The sequence below is a fragment of the Numida meleagris genome, chromosome 1 (genome assembly GCF_002078875.1).
Source record: "Numida meleagris isolate 19003 breed g44 Domestic line chromosome 1, NumMel1.0, whole genome shotgun sequence".
Taxonomy (NCBI): Eukaryota; Metazoa; Chordata; class Aves; order Galliformes; family Numididae; genus Numida; species Numida meleagris.
The window spans coordinates 7,037,118-7,061,285 of record NC_034409.1 but is presented as its reverse complement, the minus strand read 5'-3'; the positions used below and the strand labels follow the sequence as shown (position 1 = coordinate 7,061,285).

General features: G+C 47.4%; 1 protein-coding gene across 5 annotated transcripts in view; it reads left to right on the top strand.

Annotated features, from left to right (window-relative positions):
- FRMD4A (FERM domain containing 4A) overlaps positions 1–24,168 on the top strand; it is a 207,750-nt gene that overhangs the window by 60,739 nt on the left and 122,843 nt on the right. For 4 of the 5 annotated variants that reach the window (XM_021384406.1, XM_021384405.1, XM_021384404.1 and 1 more), the window contains exon 2: positions 19,908–19,973. In XM_021384406.1, the coding sequence (XP_021240081.1) occupies positions 19,908–19,973 (66 nt within the window). Of the gene's footprint in view, positions 1–5,166; positions 5,304–19,907; positions 19,974–24,168 lie in introns of those variants that run through there. The other variant, XM_021384407.1, reaches the window with a different exon arrangement.

Sequence of the window (24,168 nt, the reverse complement as noted above, 5' to 3'; positions counted from 1 at the left end):
TGGCATTTTGCATTTCTGAATGAGTTCCATTGTGGTTTCGACCTGGTTTCCAAAGCTGTCAGCATAAGCTATCTCAAGGACATAGTTCATCCTAGAATAAAAATGAGGTGATGGGGACAGATTCAGCAGTGAAACTGACAGCTTTTCATCTCTCTCACTGGCTGTGGTCTGTGGAAGTGGAAAAGAGCAGCCTGGTGACTTGGGGGGAATGGCTGGGTCACATCAGGCCGGCTTCTGCTTCCTAGAGTTGAGACAATTTTTGCATGGAGGCCGCACGTCAGTACTGTGTTCAGTTTTGGGCCCCTCACTACAAGAAAGATGATGAGACCCTGGAGCATGTCCAGAGAAGGGCAACGAAGCTGTGAAGAGTCTGGAACACAAGTCTTATGGGGAATAGCCGAGGGAACTGGGATTGTTCAGTCTGGAGAAGAGGAGGCTCAGGGGAGACCTTATCCTTCTCAGCAGCAACCTGGAAGGAGGTTGTGGTGAGGAGGGGGTCGGCCTCTTCTGCCAGGAAACAGCCATAGGATGAGAGGGAATGTCCTTAAATTGTGTCAAGGGAGGTTAAAGTTGGGTATTAGGAAAAAATCCTTCTCAGAAAGAGTGGTGAGGCATTGGCGCATGCTGCCCAGGGAGGTGCGGGAGTCACCATCCCTGGAGGTGTTCAGGAGACATGTAGATGTGGCACTGAGGGACGCGGTTAGTGGGCACAGTGGGGATGGGTGGATGGTTGGACTAGATGGTCTTTGTGGTCTTTTCTAACCTTAATGATTCTATGATTCTCTAAGATCATGTTGTTTTTTAAGTGTTGGAGGTTTTCCAACCTTTTACTGCCACTCAAAAAGTACAAGTTATGCAATCAATGGGAGTTAGACCCTCAAACACCTCCCACAGGCGGCTGGCAGTTAGATACCTTCAGCATATCCTAAATGTTCTTTGAAAGCATCCTTCTCAACTTCCATGGGTCTCTGATGCACCATACGGGGGAATAACATTGACTTCTGTAAAGCACTGCACTGCTTATGGATGCAAATCACTGTCTTAGTGTGAATATTACTTCATGACATGACATCTCCTCCAACTCGTTAGTGCTAATTAATGCAGTTGAAGGATAGACAATATTCATTAAGCTTTTCTGAAAACGCAAGAAATGTTCATGTAACAGCTCACACATTTTGAAGGCACCATAATCCTATCATCATGTTTTCTGTTTCTCTGTAAAATATTTCAGTACTTTAATCTTTGCTAAGGAGAGTGGAAATGAATTGTCAACCACGGTTCTTCAGCGCAAGGCCACGGTGTTTGTTCCTTGCTTCGTTATCAGGAGCCAACAAAAGGAATCAGCATGTTGTTATTTTGGCACATAGGCATGTGGCTGCTGGAGGCTTCCCCCTGTGTATATGAAAGTTAAATATTTGGGTTACTGTTGTCTCTTTGGGTCTTGCCATGATACAGAGCAGCTTGGAAGAGATGCAGCTATTGCCTGCTTCTAATCATTGCAATGACAGCAGCTCTGCTACCTCAAGACTAAATGTTTGTTACTGGGCTCTATTGTTTGGGTATTGACAGATCCAGAGACCTTGTGAAATTACAGAAGCTCCTTGAAAAAAAGCACTCTTGCTGCTGCTGCTGAATTATAGCTAGGACGTTAAGAGAGGAGGTGAATGCTTTGTGTGTGTGTGTGTGTGTGTGTGTGTGTGTGTGTGTGTGTGTGTGTGTGTGTGTGTGTGTTTGTGTGTATGTTTTCCTGAAAAGATACTGTTGAGGAAGTCTGAATTCCAGCATGTGCCTGGGAGAGGAAGAAGGGGAGAGCGAACTCTGGGTAGCACAAGGTGTTGCCTCTACACTGCAGTGCAGCCAACCTGCAGGCTTCAGTCAGCCTGGGGTAGGCTTTGAGGTCTACATCCACTCTGAGAATTTCTGTTTCTGTCTACTTATACACACACGAACAAATGTCTGCAAGTGTTGGACTATGTCCTTCACAGACCCTCTTTTCCACCCTGCTGCCCTTGTAGCTTGGGGAAACACCCTATTACTAAGGAATTAGCCCGGATCTGGCCAGGATCTTTCTGGGAAGGAGCAAATTGAACCAAGGAGAAGATCCAGAAAGAGTTTCTTGTCCCATTCTGGGAGAAGACAACTCTGTCTAGTTTCATTTTCATGATAGACCCTTGGTAAAAACAATGCTCTATTATTCTTCCATGTTGTAACAAACATTTCCAGGATCTTTGCTAGGCCCATAGGATACTATATTTACTCAGAACAGTAATTTATTTTTATTACAAATGTTTCATCATGAAATAGAGGATTAAGGAAATGTGAGATTGGGCTGTGACCCAGGTCCTTCCCTCTTGGTGCCAGTGCCCCAAAGGTATTGGAGGATCCATTGGAATCACACAGATACTTTGGGTGCAGTGGGATACACTTTGGGTACCTTCAGTAGACAAGCCCACCAGAAAACAAACTCTTCAGGAGGCATGAGAAAGGATGCTCTGTGGCTGCCTCCAGATTTGTGCAAAACTCATGCCTGTTTATTTGGCTTAGTGCTGAAGGGAGAGGCTGAACTCTTGCTGGAAACCTGTAATTCCAAGCCAGGTCTAACGGAACTCCCCACACCTGCACTGAAAAATGAAAATCAAAGCTCTGGGCAGAGCAAGCCTTGCTTTCCAGCTCTTTACGCTATGCTTGAAGCAAATTAGTTTCCAATTAGAGGCTTCCAATCTCTTGCTGTTACTTTAATCCTCCAGGTGAGCTCTTTTACCACCAGCTGGATAACACTATACCACACCCTGGCTCCACTCTGGGTTTGGAGGCAGAACCTGCCATGAGAAAATGGGTTAGGGAAGGACAATGTGTGCCATTCAGTGACAGGTGTGGAAATTGCCTTGGGGCTTTGCTATGTGAAGGTTCTTCCTATCCCAAGGGCAAAGCCTATAGCCTTGGCATATTCCTGTACCAAAAAAAAGCACGAGCAGGCACCTGCATGGTGAGCACTCCTTTGAAGCAGCTTTGCCTCCTGTTTTAGTGAGAGACAGCCTGAGAATGGGATTTTTCATTGCTAGTCCCAAGCAGCGTTCAAACTCTGAGCGGAACCACAGCAGAGTTTTAGGCCTACATGATCTTCTTTGCTACTACTACTGAAGAAGGCAGAACCTGCTGGAGATTTGTTGTGACCTTAGCTGAAGGAAAAGAGCAAAACAAAATTTAGGAAACAACTTTAAGTTTTTCCCCTGCCTGAAATTATGGGATAAAAGTTCCAGGATATTCTGAAATTTGTATTTTGTTGGTTACCCCTCACAGCTACTCTGCAGATTGACATAGACCAGGATTGCATGGACTCAGCAAACCCCAGCAGCTTTACCCTTGCAATGTAGTCCGGCTCCCTTTGCTTTTCCTGGGACAGAGATGGGTATCTTTACTGCCTCCTGCCACTGTGTCCTGACCTTGGATGGCCTCCCAGGCAGAGCTGGGCCACCTCAGCCACTTGCTCTTAACCATCAGCAACCAGAGCTACCTCTATATTTAGCCCTTTAACCAAAGCCGGCCCTTGGGTGGAGCGAGCCTGTCTGTGGTTGCATTTGTGGCTCTATTTTTTGTCTGTGTCCTTAAAGAAAGGGGAGAGAATTGTGTTGATGCTCAAGTTTTTTACTATTGCACCCCAAACCACATTGCAGGCCACCACACGTGTTGCAGAAGAGCGGATGTCAGGGCTTGCATCATCTCTTGGCATGGTCATTGCTTTCAGTCTGACAGCAGACAAATCCAGGAACACCCCCAGCTAAATCAGACTCCCAGCTCTGCCCACCTCTATTCTGGGAGAGTGGCTGTACCTCCTTCCTATAGGGCAAAGATTTAGGATCTATTTCTCCTTGACTAAGAACAAATGAAGGAAAGGGTTCACCTCCCAACCTCCCCTCCCAGAGCAGACCAACTTCTGGCCAGCCTGTGCCCAAGCATGGCACAATGGCAACCTTGGGGTTTTTACCTCTTGGGAGCAACCGCAGGCCCAGAAAGAAAGCTCTGATGGGAAGGCAAAGCAGCAACAGCAAGTCAGAGCCATACTCATGGGCATTGCAGTGTAGGTGTCTGAATCAGCTAACCAGCACTTTTTCCTTACCTGGAGGCAAACATGCATTGTCGTTTTTGACTGGGACAAGAGGTAATGGCTTTAAGTTGTGCCAGGAGAAGTTTGTGCTGGATATGAGGAAAAGTTTCTTCTCAGAAAGACTGGTGATGCATTGGCACAGGCTGCCCAGGGAGATGGCGGTGTCACTGTCCCTGGACAGTGTCACTGTCCTATTGTTCAAGACAATAGTAGATGTGGCACTGAGGGACCTGGTTAGTGGGTTTGGTGGGGATGGGTGAATGGTTGGACTAGGTGATCTTACAGGTCTCTTCCAAGCTTAATGATTCTATGACTGACTTAATTAATAAATAGCCATATCCTTGGCATTGCTAGTGTGGTCTGTACAGATGCTTTACTGCCAGGTAGCATCCTCCGCTGTTCCATCCCATCACGAGCTGCATCCTTCCCACCTGAGGGTGGAGGGGGGAATCTGGCAGAGAGTGGAAGCCCCATCCCCAAGGGCTCCATTGCTTACCCACCCTGTGGCACCCCAGTCCCTCACTGCCCTCCTCTTCCCCTCCACCAGGGCTGTGTGTGCACTCAGAGCATCCCCCCATTATCCTCACAAGGTGTCCACATGTGGGTTTGAGAGGGTGAAAGCTATCACCCCCACTCCCTTCCATTCCTTCATCCCACTATCCTCTCGTCCTTCCACCCCTCCACCCTTCCATCCTCCACCCTGCCGTCCCTCCATCGTGCCATCCTCCTCCTCCTCCCAGAAGCGAGGGGGAGCCCAGATGTCGGCAGGCCAGAGCCGGGTTCGTCTGCTTCACATGACCCAGCGCCAACTGCTGCTTGCTGCCCTCCTCCCGCCTTCCTCCTCCTTCCTCCCCTCCTCCTCCTCCTCCTCCTCCCTCCTCTCCCACTCCAATCTCACAGCGCGGTGGCGGTTGTGCAGGAACCGGGTGCCGGAGGCTGGCAAGCAGGGAAAGGAAGGGGAAAGCGGTCTGCAGCATCGCAGAGCGGAGCATGGGGCGAAGCAGTTGCCCACCGCCCCATTCCTAGGGAGGCCAGGGACCCTGTAGAGGGCAGCGGGGAAGAGAGGAAGGGCCGTGGAGCCGCCGAGGAGGTGCGAGAGATGGATGCGAGGCGATAGCACCGCGGCCTCCAACACTGCCGCATCGGGATGCTCTCAGCCCCGGAGTGGAGCTGAGGAGCCGCCGAGGGACAGGAGAAGGTAAAACGGGGTCTTTGTCTGCAGCAGGGAGGCCCCGGGGTTCCCTTCCAGCCCCAACCCCACAGGGAAGCCCAAGCCGCAGTGTGCGAGCGGCTCCACGCCCCCTCCCTCCATTTATCTGAAACGGAGAGAAATGCTCTGCCCTTTGATTTCCTTCTCCGTTCCTCCCACCAATTAAAAAAATAAAAATAAAAATAAATCAACCTTGAATTTGGTGGGCGAGTAACTGAGAAGAGCTAGGCAACCAGGCTTCTGAGGCTGTGGTTTTTTGGGTCTGAGGGTGTGGGGGAGAAGGGCTGGTGTACGATTTCCTCCCCGCCGATCTGGATGCTTGTCCCTGCTAAGATGGACTGCTCCTTCCCTTTCCAAATGGCTGCAGCAAGTTTAACACAGAGCTGGGGGCTTCACGAGGGCTAAAGCCCCTGGCATGTTTTTCCCTTCCCTTGTGCACCTTTGGCTAAATCAGGGCAGAAAAGTTGCTGCAGATCCAGGGTTGGAAAAGACAAATAAATGGCTGTATTTCTGAACTGTGCCCGTCTGGGTGTATCTGCACGCCTTGCAGACACGCTCCACGGAAGGAGGGCTCCTTGGCTGCATTGTTAGCCCGCTTGCTGCTGGGGAGGGTATGAGAAAAGTTGTTCCAAGCCTCTGTGTAAAATTTCCAGGAGAGACAATTGTTTCTAATAATAGCCCCGGCAGTGGTTTAGCAATGGAGCACACACAGATGCGGGAGTGAGTGGGCAGATCTCCTCTCCCAGGCAAGCCAGGTCACGGGGAAATCAAACCCCCAGCTCACTGCTTTGGTTTGGGGTTTTAAAAACCTCATCCTGAACAAAACCTCGGCATCACTCTCCCTTTCCACCGGGAAGGAGGTGTGGTGCCTGTGCACCGCACGCAGCGGCACTGTGGAGGGGTTGGATCTTGGCTCTGCTGCTGCTGCTGGACTCCAGGGTCCCACCCCTGGACTCCCACCCCTCTGTACCTGTCCTTGGGGTCTGATGAGCATCTCCCATCCATGTGCAGAGGGGGCCACCACTGGTGTGGGTGTTTGTGCTATTTTTCCTGCTTGCTAGGCACCAAAGAGGGTTTGGTGGAGCTAAAATGGTCATAACTAGCCTCTTCCTCCTTGAACCTCTGATACTGATCCTGTCCAGGCAATGGTTCACCTGCCTGGCTTAGAATCACAGAATCTTAGAATGTCTTGGGTTGGAAGGGACCTTAAAGATAATCCAGTTCTTGGTGTCTCCAAGCTGCTTGTGCTGACCTTTCTGGAGCAATTTACCAATAGCTTCCAAAAAGATGAAACATCATTACTTGTTTTTAGGAGGTTTTAACTTGATTTACAGCAGCTGATGCACTGGCCTCTGTGCACAGGAGTTCTTTGGGGTTTGTCCTTTCAAGGCAATGCAAGCTCTGTTTTTGTGTGCATGTGTGATAACTTTAACCCCACTGCCAGGCCACGGGAAGATTTAGGGTTTGGTTTAAGGAAAACCATGGACGGGATGTCCTCAGGCTGTGGGGGATGCTCTTGCCTTTGGATCCCTTTATCCAGGCCCATGAGTACTGGTGTCAGGTGGGGACGTGCCTTATGTCACAGAGAGCTGTTATGTTCCCTTCTCTCCTGGTATACAGTTCCCAATGGTCTTGTTGCATATCTGAACTCATTATTGCATTAACAGTGTGAGTTGGTATTTGGTGATACCATGGTCACAGCGTTGCGTCGCTCAGGACCATAGGCAATGCAGTACTGCATGGTGCAAAGAGGATTTTCTGCAGAGATCATGTTGTATTGTTCAGCAAAGCCAAGGGCTTCAGTTAGTGTGTTGGGTGTTATCACCAAGGACATGGGTCAAGGAAGGACATTCCAAGTCATGGGATCTCATCCCACATCATCACAGGTTCTTCCAGTCATACACATCCTCCTTGTTACTGCTGTTACTTACTGTATGAGTAACAACTGTATGGGGAAATATATATATATATTAGAGAGAACTTGGAAGGTGCAGTGATGAGATTGAAGTCTCAAGAATCAGCCTGGAAGGAGATGGTCATGCGTTACCAAAAGGGTGAGACTCTCAGAAAAAGAACAGAGGGAAAGTGTTGATCCAGCACCAACCAGGTTTGGGGTCAGGGTCCAGCAGTGTCCCCTGAAGCTGCAGTAAGGCATTGTGTGACCCACTTCTCACCAGTGAAGCAGGAATGGGGTGGATCACTGGGACAAGCATAGCACACAGCCATGCTCACACTCAGTTCTCAGGGACTGGAAGCATCTTACATTCAAAGCAGAGCAGGTGATAGTGGCTCCCTGAGGTCCCCAGGCTTCACTGCAGGATAAGGTGTACTTGGGGACACAGCTGGATCCCAAGGTCAGTGGCAATGCCAACCTCTGGCCATCCTTGCTGGGTCGCTCCTTCCAACAAGAGAGCAGCTTGCCCTGCAGCCCTAGCCCCAGGGCCCAGCAGTCTGGCAAGGTTAAGCTGCAGCTGAATTGCTTGCAAGCCTCCTCCAACTCCACTGCCCAGGCTGTCCCAGCCTCTCTCACGCAATCTGGCTTCCTAAGCCAGAAGCAGATTGCTCAACATGGCTTTGGGGACCACCGCAGCTGATAACATCCCTTGCTATTTCCCCTTCTCCCAGACTTCTAACAACTTAATCCTCAACACTGCTATAAATCTCAATATGTCCTATTTCCTAGAAAACCACAAGCCATTTTCCAAGGCTACACAATGAGTTGGAGTGCCTGTCTTCTGCTCTGAAGATGAATTCCACTAAGGGTCCAAAATGACTTTGCTGGTTTCCTCTCTGATCCTTCTCTCTAAGCAGAGGTTTGATCAGCTCCGAGCTTCTGGGAGCACATTCATGTTGATGAAGCCCTGTGCCTGATGGTAGGTGCATCTCCATGTGGTGGCAGTTCAGTCTTTTCCCAACCTTAAATTGCAAGGGAGACCAGAGGAGCAGGCACAGTTTGATTCCCAGTGCAGTTAATGTTGTTACAGTTTCGGATTTCCTCCAGCTTCCTTTTCCATCCAACACACTGCCTTTCTTCTCTTGTCCTGAGCTGTTGTATGATGTTCTCAGGTGCTGTTAAACAGCTGCTGTGTCCCACCCTCAAGAAGCGGGTAGCGAAATGCATTTTTCATCCCCTGCCTGGGGAATGAGATGTTGCCTAATGTAATAATCTGAGGGACAAGGTTTTGTGGGCATGATGGTGATGGGCTGATGGTTGGACTAGATGATCTTAGTGGCTTTTTGCAGCCTTTATGATTCTATGAAAAAGATGTTGAGGGCTCAACAAGGGAAGTGAATTGACCCTTTTCATTTAAATTCACCTTAAAATGCACTGAAAATCTCCTAGAAAGCTGCAAAAAAAAAAAAAAAAAAAAAAGAGGTCAACACTCCCAATTTGGGCTACAGAAATCCTTTGTGTGTACAATTCTACATGTAACACATAACATTTCAACAATGACTGTTGAGCTTGCCAACCTGCAAGGCTCAGGCTCTGTGGCTGGATTATTTTTGTTCCTTCTTAGAAATTCCCAGATCTCCCAACCAAAATAAATCCAACTTTGTTTGGGTTTCCTGACTGCATGGGATCCAATGTAGCTGCATCCATCCCACACACACTGCAGCACTGTTGGCATCCCATCCATCTGAGATGAGATATTTCACACTGGGTTCCAGCGGGAACTGCTCTGCAGATAGGAGAGCAGCAGGAGAATGACCCTGCTGCTTTCACACTGGCTTTATGTAGGGCATGCCAGTAATGGAAAGCCCCCACACCCAGGGAGCAGCTCTGAGAGTCAGCACAAAATCTGCAGCTGAAACTTTGCATTTCTTCTAGGGAGCAGAAAGTGTATTGAGTTCTTTCCATATTTAAAACTCAGTGTTGTCCTTGCTCTTCATGGATGATCTCTCTCCTGGCTGTCTCCATTGGTGCCCATCATCACAACATGTGGCTGCCACATGTGTATATGTGCCACGGGAGAACCTGGATGCTCTCATTTCCCAGTGAAACGTGCACTCAGAGGGGCAAGGATGATTTAGGGGATGTGTAATGAGATACAGGGCCATGCCTTGCGCGCACGCACACACTGCAGCATTGAAGCATGCTGAAAAACAAACAGCTTGCCAAGGCAACTTCCACAGCCTCTCACAATGCTGAACAGGAAAATCTGGAGGGAAAAAAATAACAAATCACTGCCTGAAGTGTTTTGGGCTCCATGCTATGCTTTGCAGCCCTAGATCTGCCACCAGTGGTGTCACCATCTTGCCTCACCAAAGGCAGGGAGGCTGGAGGCCTCAGTGCTGCACCCTAGAAGATGTTTTCTGAAATGCTCTGGGAGTGCCAATGGAGATTCTCTGGGGAATTTGTAAATGCAGAGGTACTGGGCTATGTCCTCTCTTCCTCAGTGCCCCCTTGCAGGCACAGCCGACAGCATACATGGCAGCAAGCCGCTCCAAAATGGGCATCGTGTCCTCAGAGAGCAATGCTCTGAGGTATCGGATCCAGCCGCTGAATTTGCAGACATTGCATCAGGCTGTTCTCTCTACTGTCTCCATCCTCAGCTCTTCTGCATTGATTCTGCACAGTGCTGAAGAGCTGATGTATTTTCTTCCAGAACAGAGCTTCCTTTCCTGGTTCTTCAGAGCCGGTGATGTCCAGGGCAACGATAGGCTCATGCAGAGAGCTTTATTCCAGATTCCTCCTTTGCATAGGTTGCAGGAGGAACATATTTATATTTTCATGAGTTGCCTTGATGCAGAGAGAACTCATTTTTAAATCTTGCTCTCTATCCCTAGCGCATTTCTGCACGAGTAGGCAGTGCAAAATCTGGCATCACATGGAAGATGAACGGACACTGAGGGCCATGGTTTAGTGGGCATGGTGGTGACAATTGGACTGGATGATCTTAGAAGTCTTTCCCACCCTTAATAATTCTATGATTTAAGCCCTGTGAAGCTCTGTTGGGGGTCGATACCCACCAGCCCAGCTCCATATAGCTGGTGGCTGCCCAGCACAGGCACAGGCTGCAGCCCTGGCTCTGAGCATCCAATGCCTTCCAAGCCCGATGCTCAGCCACAGCTGGAAATGACCCCATGACATGTTTTCACACTGGAAGCATATCAATTCTTGCAGTGTTATTCAAAACAAGATGGAAAAAAAAAAAGCAATTATGTGTACAGATTAATGTTTTACTTTTTTTTTCACATCTGGAATGACTTTTGCTAGTGCGTTTTCTATTATGTGTTATACATAACACTGTTTAGTGCTGTTTATTGACCGGCTCTGCTATGAACTAACTGAGTGATACACAGCCCCATGCCTTGGCTCGATTGATCCAGGTGATCACCGCTCACACCTCGAAGTGCTTGCTGATACAGTTGGTACAATAGACTCAATAAGCACTAAAAGGACAAGTTGAGCCTTAAATCTTAATTTGTCCTTTAAAAATATTTCATGCATACTACGGCTTCTAGTGCCTTGGGTCAATTTGGTCATCTTCCTATGAACCTACATTGATTTTTTCTTCTCCAGCAAACCACGTAAATTTCAGTAGCAAATAAATTGTCCTATTCTCTTCTCTAACTAAACCAAACCTCCTACAAATGTTTTCCCAGAAGACTTGGATGCTCTCATGTAATTACCACCCTGTCTGCTTGCACAAATGAGTGATATATGGAACAGTTTGCTGAAAATATGCCATGTTTGAAGTGTGAAACTGTACCAAAAAAAAAAAAAAAGCCAACATTTTTATGTATATTTACAAGGAATTAAAAGTCAGATGTAGGAGAAATTAACAGACATCCTAACATCTTTGGAAATATAGTAATGATCAATTGCTATGTACTTTAGTACTGCATGGTCATTATCATGCTGATGACTCATGGGTTTTGCTACAGTACAGAGCAGGGAGTGAATTGGAAAGGGACCAGGAATCCCCAAAGAGACATTGATGTGACTTGTAAAAGGCTGTGGAGTCCACTATTGGTAGAGTCCTAGCAGCTAATTTAGATCCTTTTCCCTTAGACCATACTACGTGCATAGCAAGCAGAGCAGAAGCTCTTCCAGTATATACTGTGCACATATGGAGTGAAACAACAGTCGGTACCTTAAAGTGTGTCTTATCTAGAGAATAAATTTAGCCTAGGAGGGAAAAAAATTCTATGCAGAGGGGGTTGGTCAAGCATTCGAATGGGCTAACCAGGGACATGGTAGAGTCCCCATCCCTGGAGGTATTTAAATGATGTGTGGATTTGCCATGAAGGGACATGGTTTAGTGATGGGACTGTTTAGGTCAGGCTAGTGATTGGCCTTGATCATCTTCAAGGTCTTTTCCAACCTAGATGATTCTATGATTCTATGAATAAAGATGTTCTTTGCACAGCTTGGCTGAGCTGAGTTAGCTCAGGAGAAATTTGCATGCTGGTCAAGTTGTCTGGGGCTTTAACAAGGAAGTTTACAGCAGGGGAGGTTTTCTACCTGTCATATCATGTTAACACAGGGATGAGGGGACTTCTTTTACTATAGATTTTGTAATAGTGGTGTTTTGATCACTTTCTGCACCCTTTGGGTATTACTTTGGAGTAGGGATGAATAGCACATCCCACAGTCAGTTCAGTAGGACAAGGCCATGGGCTGCCTGAGCTGCATGCCTGTCACTTCCCATGGGATGTGACCCTCGGGTTGCAGTGCTGTTATGTGGACCAATGGATTTCACCTCGTGTAAAGATGCTCAGTGATGCTCAGTGCAAACAGCTTGTAATCTGACTCACTTAAAACGTGCTTGTACAAAAGAATTTTAAGAGCTATGGTATTTTCTTCATCTAAAAGCATTGGTCCAAAGCACATGTCCATGTTGAACCACCTTTACAACTGACCAGCCGAGATAAGGTTTCTCAATATCAAGACAGGAGTGGAACAGTTTTCCTGAGTACCAGGCAGGTTACAAGACTGAAAGTTATAAGACATTTGTAGCCAGTGAATCCTCCAATCTAAAACCAGTGCCACCCCACTGAGGTCAGTGGGATCTCCAGAGCTCAGAGGATGCTCTGCCCAGCTCTCTTAGATTTGGCTCCTGCCTTACAGACACTGAGGATCTTGCCTGGAAGCTGATGTATTTTTAAGTTGCCAACTGTTTTTTTCTCACCAAGAAAGGGAACAGCAAGAGCTATGTGGGAGAAAGAGTCAAACACGGTAAGAAGTATGCACTGGGAAAGCCCTCTTCTGCATTAACATCAGAAGGCAGAGCGGGTTCACGATGGCCTGGTTTCCTTCCATTTGAGAAGATTGAGATCTGTATTATTTTAAGAAAGAAAACAATACGTGACATGAACCAGCACAACCTGCACTCTAGTGAGGAAGCCATCCCATCCAGGAAAGGGCTTTCTTATCTCAGGATATAGCTGAGAGCAGAGTTCTGCAGCCAGCCACTCTCAGAGCGGTGATTTGGGCGTCTGCCGGGTAATGCCCTGCTCGGTTTAAAATGCGGCGTCGGAATTACATTTAATTCTAACTCCACGGCTCAAGCACCGAGTGTTTTGAGGTTAAGAAGCGGCATTCCCAGCTTTAAAGTTCGCCTGAGAGTAATTGCTTGATGTTGTAAATGGACTTAAGGACCGTAGGAGACAGTTTTTCATTTCAGCCCTGATACAGTAAGCCACTTAAACACTTGCTTATGTCACGCTGAAATAAAAGGGATTTATGTGCGCTGCTCTGTGCTTTGCTGAATCAGAACATTTTTGCTGATGGCTGTTTGCAGACAACATGAGAAACAACCTGTGCAGATTTCTCTAGGGGATCTTAGGGCTGGAAAACACTGCCTGGAGCTCTCAGGAAGCACAGAGCCCCTGGGCAAGCTGGGAACTCTTTTGTCAGCTCTCAGGACAAAGCAGGGAAGTCACCAGGTCACCCAGCCCGCAGCTCTCCTTAGTGCTCATCTAGTCGCTCTCCCGCAGTGCTCACAGAGCAGTTGGGGCACGCCAAGACCATCCTTATGCACACACCTTCCCTTCTGCTCCAGGAAGACTTGGCTGTATGAATCTGTGATTCTGTGAGTGTATGACTCTATGATCCCATGATTCTTCATTCCCTACTCGGTGGGATATGGCAGTGGATTATTCAAGGGGTAGGACAAAATGCTTGCAGGAAAAGCCAGAAGGCTTGTATTTGATACATTCTTTGGGTGCTACAAATCCTATGGGAGATGAGCATTGTAATTGGCATACATTTTCTGGCTTTCATCTAGCTATTTACCATGTGTGTATTTCACACAGCCTCAGGTTTCTGTACCAGGGAAACCCACCTTTCTTTAGTAGCCTGAGTCTGGTTATGCATCACCAATCACCCTGCTACTTCTCTACATGTCAGCACCATCCATATCTACAAGATCTCTCCTGGGCCCATGCTTTCTGCTCCAAAGCTCTGTTTGAAAATGCTATGTGTTTGAAAATGCGACATTTTATTTCTCTTATAGAAATGCCATGGAAATGCTGCTTGGGTTTGGAGCACAAGTCTTATGGGGAGTGGCTGAGGGAACTGGGATTGTTCAGTCTGGAGAAGAGGAGGCTCAAGGGAGACATTGTCACTCCCTTCAACTGCCTGAAAGCAGATTGTAGAGAGCTGGGGGTCAGCCTCTTCTCCCAGGTAACAGCCATAGGACGAGAAGGAGTGGCCTCAAGATGCACCAGGGAAGGTTCAGGTTGGATATGAGGAAAAAAATATTCTCCAAAGGAGTGGTTGGGCACTGGAACAGGCTGCCCAGGGAGGTGGTGGAGACACCATCTCTGGAGAGGTTCAAGAAACATGCAGATGTGGCACTGAGGGACATGGTTAGTGGGCATGTTGCAACGTTTGAACTAGATGATCTTAGAGGTCTTTTCCAACCTTAATGATTCTAAAAGATGGCAAATGTTCAAGGGCATGATTAGGGTCTCCTTTCTAGGAAAAAACAACTGGTTTACAACTGTTCTGTCCTGTTCCAGAACACCAAGTAGCCATTCCAATAAGAAACCATCACCAGTGAATCAGTTTGAATGGCAGAAGTGTTTTCTGTTGGGTTTTCTATGCATTGTAGTGAGAAACACTTGTACTTCTGTGTTGTCTTATTTTAGAATGCTGCCTATGCCATAAGTCTTCTGCCAAAATAAAATCACTCTTCTCCCTCTTGAAACAAAAATTTACAGACGAGACATCCCACTTTTGGTTTAGGATGGACTCGTGGAAATAAGTGGTAGAAATGAGGACAACATCCAGACTGACTGCATGGCAGTCCCTCTGCCTCGAGTTTCTCCAGTCTTTCTCCCCACCCTCAGAGCTCTGAGCCAGTGAGGTTCAGGTGGAAGTAAGCCTGCAGCATTATTGTCCTTTCTGATAAAGGGAAGAGCAGAGAAATGAGTGTGCAGGAGTGCTTTAGTCCTGGAAAGCAAGCAGGGTGGAAAGCAGTAAGAAGTGGTCAAGTGGGAGCAGGGTGTTTAATCTAATGCTTTATTTTAATCAGCGGGCTGTCATCTCTCTCTATCTCCTTTCATCGGGTCTGTCCAAACGGCAGGCAGAGTGACACCGATTTTTGTGTGCTCAGCACAGTAATTGCCTCCTGTACATGCAGCGAGCGTTTAGGAAATTTTCAGCCTCCAATTATAATTTCTGATTTGAGTTGTGGAAGAATACGCCATATCCTCTTTATTTCTGTAGTCACCGGCTAATGAAACGTGCCATGAGTATTTATAGAAATGCCATTGTAAATAACATTTGCATTTGGAGCCTTGGAGTTATTTAGTTTGACGGCGCCTTCACCAAGAGGATTTTTTCATTTTGAAAGGGAAAGGTTCCCTTTGGAGTCATTCCTTCCTGTCGCCTTTGCTGTTTGCAGTGGATGCAGCAGTTCTGTGGACAGTTGCAGATAATTTAGTGACAAGATGACACACGCGCGGGGACTAGCAGAGCGCAATGCAGCAACAGACAGAGATGCTGCAGACAGTTTATAGGACGCTCCAAACCAGTGTTTGGAGTTAGAGGAAAGATGAATAGAGAGTAGGGAAGTCGCCAGAGTGGTCCATGCAGCAGTGCAAAACAGCTGCCAGATGGTCTTTCTTAGGAAAACCGTCATGTAAATATTTGGGTCGGAGCCTCCAAATGATATTTAAAGTCTGTTGCTTGCGACAAAGGTAAGTAAAGTGTCTTTTCCTTGAGAAAAGCAGCCAAGATACAGAAGATCCCACAAGTAACCAGGAGATATACTAGCTTTCTGTAGCACATTCACATGATCAAGTTCATACATCAAGACTTGTCATTGATGTCTCTTAAAGTGTCTTGCAAAGGAGAGCAGAATCATTCTTCCTGTCTTCCAGGTGCAGATTCATAGAATCACTGATGCTGGAAAAGATCACGAAGATCATCTAGTCCAACCATCAACCCATCCCTACCATGCCCACTATCCATGTCCCTCAGTGCCACATCTACACAGTTCTTGAACATCTCCAGGGATGCTAACTCCACCACGTCCCTGGGCAGCCTGCACCAATGGCCCACCACTCTTTCTGAGAATAAGTTTTTTCCTAATATCCAACCTGAACCTCCTCTGCCACAACTGAAGGCCATTAGCTCTTGTCCTAGGCTGTTACCTGGGAGAAGAGGCTGATCCCCACCTATCTACAACTTCCTTTCCAGGAGTTGCAGAGAACAATAAGGTCTTCCCTGATCCTTCTCTTCTCCATAAAGCCAGAGAGCAGATAGAACATGATGCCCTGCATGTGCATCCAGCACCCCATCCCTACGAATGGGTTTCTTCAGATTTTCATGTGCCTCACAGGCACCATCTGTGTCTGCGCGGTGGAGATGCATTATCCTCAGCTTTCTAAAAGTGCTCATGTTCAGCTCTTCGAGCGCTCTGGGGTCATACTGCATGTACAGGCACGAAAAGAAGTGACAGATTTTCAGAAGAATGTGACGTACTGAGCTGTTTCGGAAAACAAACAAAAAAACTGTTATGTGTTTTGGTGCATAATTTCCATCTGAATTCGCAATCAGTCTGGCCCACGAAATGCATCTGGCCCCTCTTCACATATGAAGAATATTGCTCTCTGCCATATGGATGAATTGTTAGCACTGAGTTTGTACACAACTCCAGCTCTTTGCGCTTCTTGAGCCAGGACTGTCAGGAGGAATTAGGACACGTGAATTTTTACTTTCTGAAGTCAGAGGAGATGGTTCATAACCTCCAGAAGAACTAGAGGCCTGTGCTGATGATACAGGAAAACTGAGTCACTGAAGTCTCAGTGAAAAGCAGGACATGATCATGAGCAAATCACTCCACTTCCCTTCACATCAAGTGTCCTTGTCTACTATCAGCAGCTCTGTCCAACCATTGCTTCTTCTCTGCTGAGATTTTACTTTTCCATGTTGAGGGGAAACCCATGCCTTTGTGTCTCATGGCTTTCAGCTTCCTCCATCTTTCTTGGGGTAAGAATTTCAGGAGTGGAGAACCACAGTTCTCTCCTTGTAGCCTTCTTCTATCCAAATTCTTGTGTTCCTCAGCTCATCGTTAGTGACCTGCAGGTCCCACAGTCTCATCCACAGGGCTCTGGTGTTGGCTTTCCTTCTTGTTACACAGAGAAGCGGAAGGGATTCCTTGCCTTGTTCCTTCACAGCCAGCCTCAGACTCATTGCTGTGCAACAGATACTACAGAGAAGTGGAATTGCAAAGCATCAGAAGCACCATCTTCCACGTGGATGGCCTGTACTAAAACAGTTCCTTCTTGCTGTGCTGTAAAACGCTCCATGTTGACAATCTAGCAGAGTTTGTATTGCTCCGAGGAAGGTAAAAGACGCATAATTTGGGCTTCAAATGCCTGATGGAATAATAAAGCAGGGGGAGGGGAAGGAGTTAGTGTCATTAGCCTGTAACACAAACCTTCAAACCACAAAGAGGCACAGCAACGAAGTGACACTAAAGAATTAAAGTAGTGTGCTCACACGTTGCATGATCAAACTATACAAATTACCATGGTCTTTGAGAGCCACCAAAGATTTGCTGATGGACAGAGGAGCTGGGGGTGAGCTGATGTGGAAGCAGTGTGATTTCCCTAGCTCCACTCCTCTTCCCTCCCCCATTCCTGCAAGTGATGCTCATGAATTTGCAATTTGTCGATCATCTGTGCTGTATTTCAGAGTTTCACTACATTTGGATACAACCAGCTACCAGCTGTTCGCATTTGGGATTTCTTTAAACAGCAGGAGCACTGAGAGGAGATGAAACGATGGGTTGGGAAAGCAAGGAATGTCCTTTTCTGAAATACTAAACATCACCTCAGTCAATTTTCCTTCTTGCTCCTTTTACCTTCTTTTTTTTCTCATTTCCACTTTGAAAAACTAATTGAATACAACATGCGAGTGCTGGATTGTGCTCCTGTCCCTGCTGTCACATGTTACTGCCACGAGAAAGTCACCGCTTTCTTTCTTGCCTTCGGTAAACTCGTGTTAAAACTTCAGTATCGATGCACACTCCCTATCTTGGGGATGCTGCAGATATCTGACAGCAAGGGCGTGAGAGAGAGAGAGAAGCAGAGTGCTCTGAGCTTTGTCCACCATGCTGCTTGGTGGAAGCCCAGCACGGCTTGTGGTTCCCTGCAGCCACATGAGTGGGACCTACACAACCACACTGAATGCTTCATAATACACAGTTCACAGAGAAAATCTCTTAGCAAATAGTATACCTTATGAGAAGAGCTATTTTGCATAGCATTCCTTACTAGATGAAATTCCCATAAGAAGACGTTTTATTGCCTTTGCAGTAAGTGGCTGACATGAGAAGCCTTGTTTTATAAGGTTTTCCTTTGGCTGCAGTGTCAGGGCTCCAGTTGTCTCATGGTAAACAAGAGGAAAACTGAAGTTATGCATGGTATTCTAGTATTCACCAGAGCAACTCAGGTGTAAGTAAGCTCTTTCAGCTTCTGTTCATAGCAGAGATGCTCCAGTCCCTTGATCATCTTAGTGGCCCTATGCTGGGCTCTTTCCAGTATGTACAGGTCTCTGTTGTACTGTGTAAGAGACAGAACTGGACACAGCACTCCACGTCCAGCATTACCAGCACTGAATAGAGTGGAGTTTTGACTGAAGTTGTCCCATGATACGCTCCCTATGTTGTATGGTCACCTTGAGGATTGTTGGAGTTGTTGGCACATCTGAATTTTTGCTACAGGGAAGAGGCCGGGGACTGGACAAGGCTTGAACTGTCCTGACTCCAGGAGGTGGGGAGGTGGACATGGGACAGAGCTGGTAAAGAGGACAGGAGCATCTCACAGATTCACCCAGCAGGATGAGAAGATAGTGCTGGAGATGGGATTGTTTAGTCTAGAAAAGAGGAGGCTCAGAGGAGACATTATCACTCTCTACAACTGCCTGAAAGGAGGTTGTGATGGGGAGGGTGTCAGCGTCTTCCCCCAGGTAACAGCGATAGGATGAGAGGGAATGACATCAAGTTGTACCAAGGGAGGTTCAGGTTTGATATTAGGAAAAGCTTCTTCTCCAAAAGAGTGGTTGGCACTGGAATAGACTGCCCAGGGAGGTGGTGGAGTCACTGTTCCCGGATGTGTTCAAGAAACATGTGGCACTGAGGGACATGGTTTAGTGGGCAGTATTAGTGGTAGGTGGACTGTTGGATGATCTTGGTGGTCTTTTCCAACCTTAATAAATCTATGAATCTATGGCTGAGGATGAAGATCTCGTGCTGTGGCCATGGCTATGCATGCTTGGGAGTGTACCCTCAACTCACTCAACCCTCAGGATGTGCCTTGGATGGTTTGTGATGGGTTACCAGGAGCCTGAGCAGCACAGCAGGGCCAAGGCATGCGTGACTGCCCCGGGGCTGCCTGAATGCTGCCCAAGTCATGCTGAGGAAGAGATTTCCTAGAGCGAAAGAGGCTTAGGCTGCTCTTATCCCATTAGTGGGATTGTGTGTGTGGGTGAGGGCTTTAGGGGCTGAGCCTACATCCATAGCTGTGCAAAGCAAAGTTGTTCCTCTTTGCAAATGGAGAGTTGGGAAAGGCCTTGGCTGACTGTAGAGGAGTTCTCTCAGGCAGTGGCACATTTACTTCTTACCACCTCAATCTAGAGTACCTTGGAAGAAACAGCCTTCTATACATAAAATTTTTATTGATATTTTCCTACGTGTTAAGAGTTGGAATAAATCAAACTGGTATGGAAGCACCTCTGAATCAATATAATAATTAAAGACATAAAGCTATTAGAGAGCATCCAAAGGAGGGCTACGAAGTTGGAGAAGGGCCTAGAGGGCAAGGTGTGCGAGGAGCAGCTGAGGGCCCTGGGTTTGCTCAGCCCAGAGCAGAGCAGGCTGAGGGGAGGCCTCATGGCGGCCCACAGCTCCTCATAGGGAGCGGAGGGACAGCACTGAGCTCTGCTCTCTGTGACAGCGACAGGGCCCAAGGGAACGGCATGGAGCTGTGTCAGGGGAGGGGCAGGGGGTGTTAGGGAAATGGTCTGCACCAGAGGGCGGTGGGCAAGGAATGGGCTGCCCAGGACAGTGGTCACACCACATGCCAAGACAGAAAGCCACACTCCCTGAGCCACGTGTCTCTTCTCTCTTGCAGATGACGGAGGGTCGCAGATGCCAAGTGCACCTCCTTGATGACAGGAAGCTGGAGCTCCTTGTCCAGGTAGGAATCGCATGTTTCCCCATCTGAGGATTTTCTCCAAATAGTTCAGGAGAGAAGGAAAGATTTTCAGTTGGTTTTCTCAGCAACTTCATGCTGAGACTGCATGCAGAGCTGTATTTGTACCAGGGACAATATGCCTGTGGGAAGGGCTTTGTGCTAACTGATGGCATGCTTTGTTTTACTTTGTGCCAAAATGGCCCTAGTCCCCACTGGTAGGACAGAAAAGCAGGTCAGGACATTTTTTATGCTATGTCACTTCATTGAGAAACATATTACTTCCTCTTACAATACCTCCAGCCTGGGTTTCCATCCCTTTACTTGCCACCAAACTTGGTGTATGATGCTCAGGATGCAGCGCTGGTGCCATGGGCAGGCATCGCTGGAGACATTTCAGAGGCTAAAAATCATGTCAAACACAAATATGCATTGAAATACATCTGTGAAATATCCTCCTTTAAAAAATAATAATAGAGAGTTAAGGAAAATGAGAGTCTGGTGATGGCCATGGGCTCATGAATGTTGCCATATCCTGAGCCTTCCTGACAATTTTGGCTCACTCCTCAGAGGTCACCAACAGGTTAACAGCAAGAATGAGAAGAATGCCTTTCCTTTTTGCAAATGCTGCTGGGCAGCCCCAGAAGCAGGAAATGAAACTTCCCATGGCCGTAGAACCACGACGCAGCTGATAGCTGGGGGAGCAGGATCCCACCCAGGGAAATCTGAACAGGGATAGCTGGAGGTGCCATGAATCACCGGAAGCGTGTTCAGCCCCACTGCTGGAAAGTTGCTTAAAAACATCATTAACAAAATGTTAAGGGTAGTGCGATCCTGAGTCCTTAATCACTGAAAAGATGGAATCCCATGGCTCCTCAAAAGCCGTGGCGTGCACCAGGCTGTGCAGTCAGAGAGCGCCCAGGTGCCAGCCGTGAGCCAGGGCTGGAAGGGGAATAGCTAAATAATTAATTATAACTCATTAGTGAGAGTGAAATGCCATACCCATGGTATCCACTGAGTCCTCAGTACAGGGGAGACATTGACCTGTTGGAACAGGTCCAGAAGAGGGCCACAAAAATGATCCAAGGGATGGAACACCTCCCCCACAAGGACAGGCTGAGAAAGCTGGGGCTGTTCTTCCTGGAGAAGAGAAAGCTCCAGGGAGACCTGAGAGCGGCCTTTCAGTATCTAAACGGGAGCTACAGGAAAGAAGAGGACAGAGTCTTTAGCAGGGTCTGTGGTGATAGAACAACGGAAATGGTTTTAAGCTCAAAGAGGGGAGATTTAGGTTAGATATAAGGAAAAAATGTTTTACAGTGGAGTGGTGAGGCACTGGAACAGGTTGCTCATAGATGTGGAGGATGCCCTATCCCTGTAGACTTTCAAGGCGAGGCTGGATCAGGCCCCAGGCAGCCTGATCTGGCTGTAGGTGTCCCTGTTCATTGCAAGGGAGTTGGACTAGGTGGCCTTTAAAGGTCCTTTCTAACTTTAAGGATTCTATGATTCTATGAGCGGGCTCTGAGCAACCTGATCCAGCTGTGCATGCCCCTGTTCATTGCAGGGGAGTTGGACTAGATGTCCTTTAAAGGTCCCTTCGAATTCAAACCATTCTATGATTCTGTGGTGCCGAACCTCTGAATAATGAGCATCCCTGCACAAGGTTTCACCCACCTCATTGAGGTTTAGCAGATAGCTCAGGGGTTTCTGTCCATCTCTGTATTACATCCACAGGCACAGCCATAAGCACATCTGTCACAAGGATGTGGCACTTGACTTCCTGTTTCATAGAGATGCCTCTGAAATTTTTCTTAATTGCACAAAACCAAATTGCTTTTTGGAGAATGTCTCTGCTGAAGCGTTCGCAATATCAGTAATCACAGAATCACGGAATGGCATTGGTTGGAAGGGACCTTAAAGATCACTGAGCTCCAACCCTCTGCCATGGGCTGGCTGCCCCCCACCAGTTCAGGCTGCCCAGGGCCCCATCCAACCTGGCCTTGAGCACATCCAGGGATGGTGCATCCGCAGCTTGTCTGGCCAGCAGTGCCAGTGCCTCACCGCTGTCTGAGTACATCACAGGAAATCTATATGAGCTGCACTGCCCAATTGCTTGCTTGGGGCTATTCTCAATAGCACTGTGCATACTGGAAAGCACACAAATAGCTGCAGTGGTGATGAGAGTGGAGGAGGCTGGGTTGGGAAACTCTGGGTCTGTTCACGTGATGTATTTTTTTAAGCGTTTGATCACACCTTCAATGGGAATTTCTGGTGATCAATATAGGACGTGAATTGCTCTGTAAATCACACTAACTAGTCTGCAAGTGACCCATGGCTGAATTTTATTTGCGCAATAAATCTTTTTTGCTGCTCTCAAGTAATGTATGAATGAAGAAAGCCAGGAGGTGTGAGTGTGAAAAATTCATGTCCAGAAAATGCAGTCACCTCTGCTGCACGCAGCTTGACCCAGCTCTGAACAGAGCCCTGCTGATGTGTGCACAGGATTGCCCACTGAGGCATCCTATGTGCTTTTCTGGATAAATGATGCTGTTAGGTTGCCTTTGCTCACGGATACAGTAAATACACCGCTTTAGGGTAGTGCAAACAAGAGTGGAAGAGGATGTTTGGATTCATGTCTCCAGTACTGATATTCTTTGCAAATATGGGCAAAGCACTGGTTTTCCTGCAAAGCTGCCCGCTTTTTAGGGGTCATAGGATGCTCTGCTCCAGACAGCAGCATGGGGTGGGAAGGGTCCAGCCATAGAATGACGTGCTTTTTGCCAAGGAAAACCTCACCAGCTGATCTGTGCAGCACAGAACTGGTGCTGAGATTGGAGATAAAAGTTTTCTAAGGTCTGAGCACCTTTATTTTGGTTATCAACTTATCTCATAGCTGTGAATATAATCTTCATCCAACACAGAGCTTCTGGCTGTCACTTCAAAGCTGTATTTATCCATGGATATCTCAACACAGGCTGATGAGGGATGATCTGTTGGCTTATGCCATGGAAGAGATTCTTCCATTGCTGTGTTGGGCCTTAGCATCTCAATCTTTGTTGGCTTACATTGCTCATGAGGAGAGCTCTCAAATTCCCATGCAAAATTTGTCCCTTCCAACCAACCTCAACCTTTCCAGGAAGCTTTTCCTGAGCAAATTTCACACTGCTATGGCATGTTTAAGGGAGACCGCTGGGAATCAGTTGAACTGATCTCTTTGCCATGGGTGAGAATAGAATAGGATTATTCTATGGAATATTTTATTATATAGATTCAAAATAGAATCCTTACCTGGTTTGGGCTTTATGTAGCCTTGCAGCACTTGTGTGTGATCCCACATGCTCTAGTTACAGGAAGATTGCAGATCCTGCTGCATGAACGCGAATCTTTATTTTAGGATGGCAAAAAGCAGCAGAAGGAGCTGGGTCTGATGGAATGAGGGAGATGGGTGCAGCTCCCTCAAAGGGATGCGGGAGGGCTTCTGGAGCATCTTGAAACTGCTTCGGCCACTGACTCCAGGGAGCTGAAATGATTTCCTCTGCTGCTGCCTGCGGGCTGCTGGGCAGAAACAGATGCATCTGGGAACGATCAGCATGTTTGCGCAGAGCAGTGCATTAAGCAAATATACTCCTTTTTGCCTGCGAATTAGCTGCGATCAGACTCAGGGGGTTATGAATACAACTCTTGAAACAGATGACTGGATGGTTAACAAGGACCATACCTCAGTCTGCAGGAGGATGGCAAGTGGTAAACGATCCTGCGGTTGCTCGCAGGAGTCAGCCTTGGCTCCGTTCGACAGCTCCTCCAGACCACACCGAAACGTTTCAACACCACAGATCCTCTTCCCAAACTACAAAGAGCTCGGAGGCTGGCCACACAGACGCTTCTGGTGGGACCCCCTCAAGCACATCTGTTTTATTTGCGTTGTTGAGCCCCCAAAGTCAGCTTCTGGCTCAAAGGCAGCATTTATAAGCCCGCTGCAAATGCTTGGGTGATGGTACATAGCACAAGGGCTTTGAGTTACCACCACCAGCGAAGCCATCCTAGCTTTAGGCAATCAAGTGGTCTGGACTACAGCTTTTTTCCCCCAAGTTGGGTGGCTGCAAAGTGGTAGAGCAGCAGCTCAGGAAAGGCACAGACACAGGCTTGGAGGATAAAGGAAAGCCCTCTCCAATGCGTTTTGTCAGATAAATGCCGAAATTCAGAA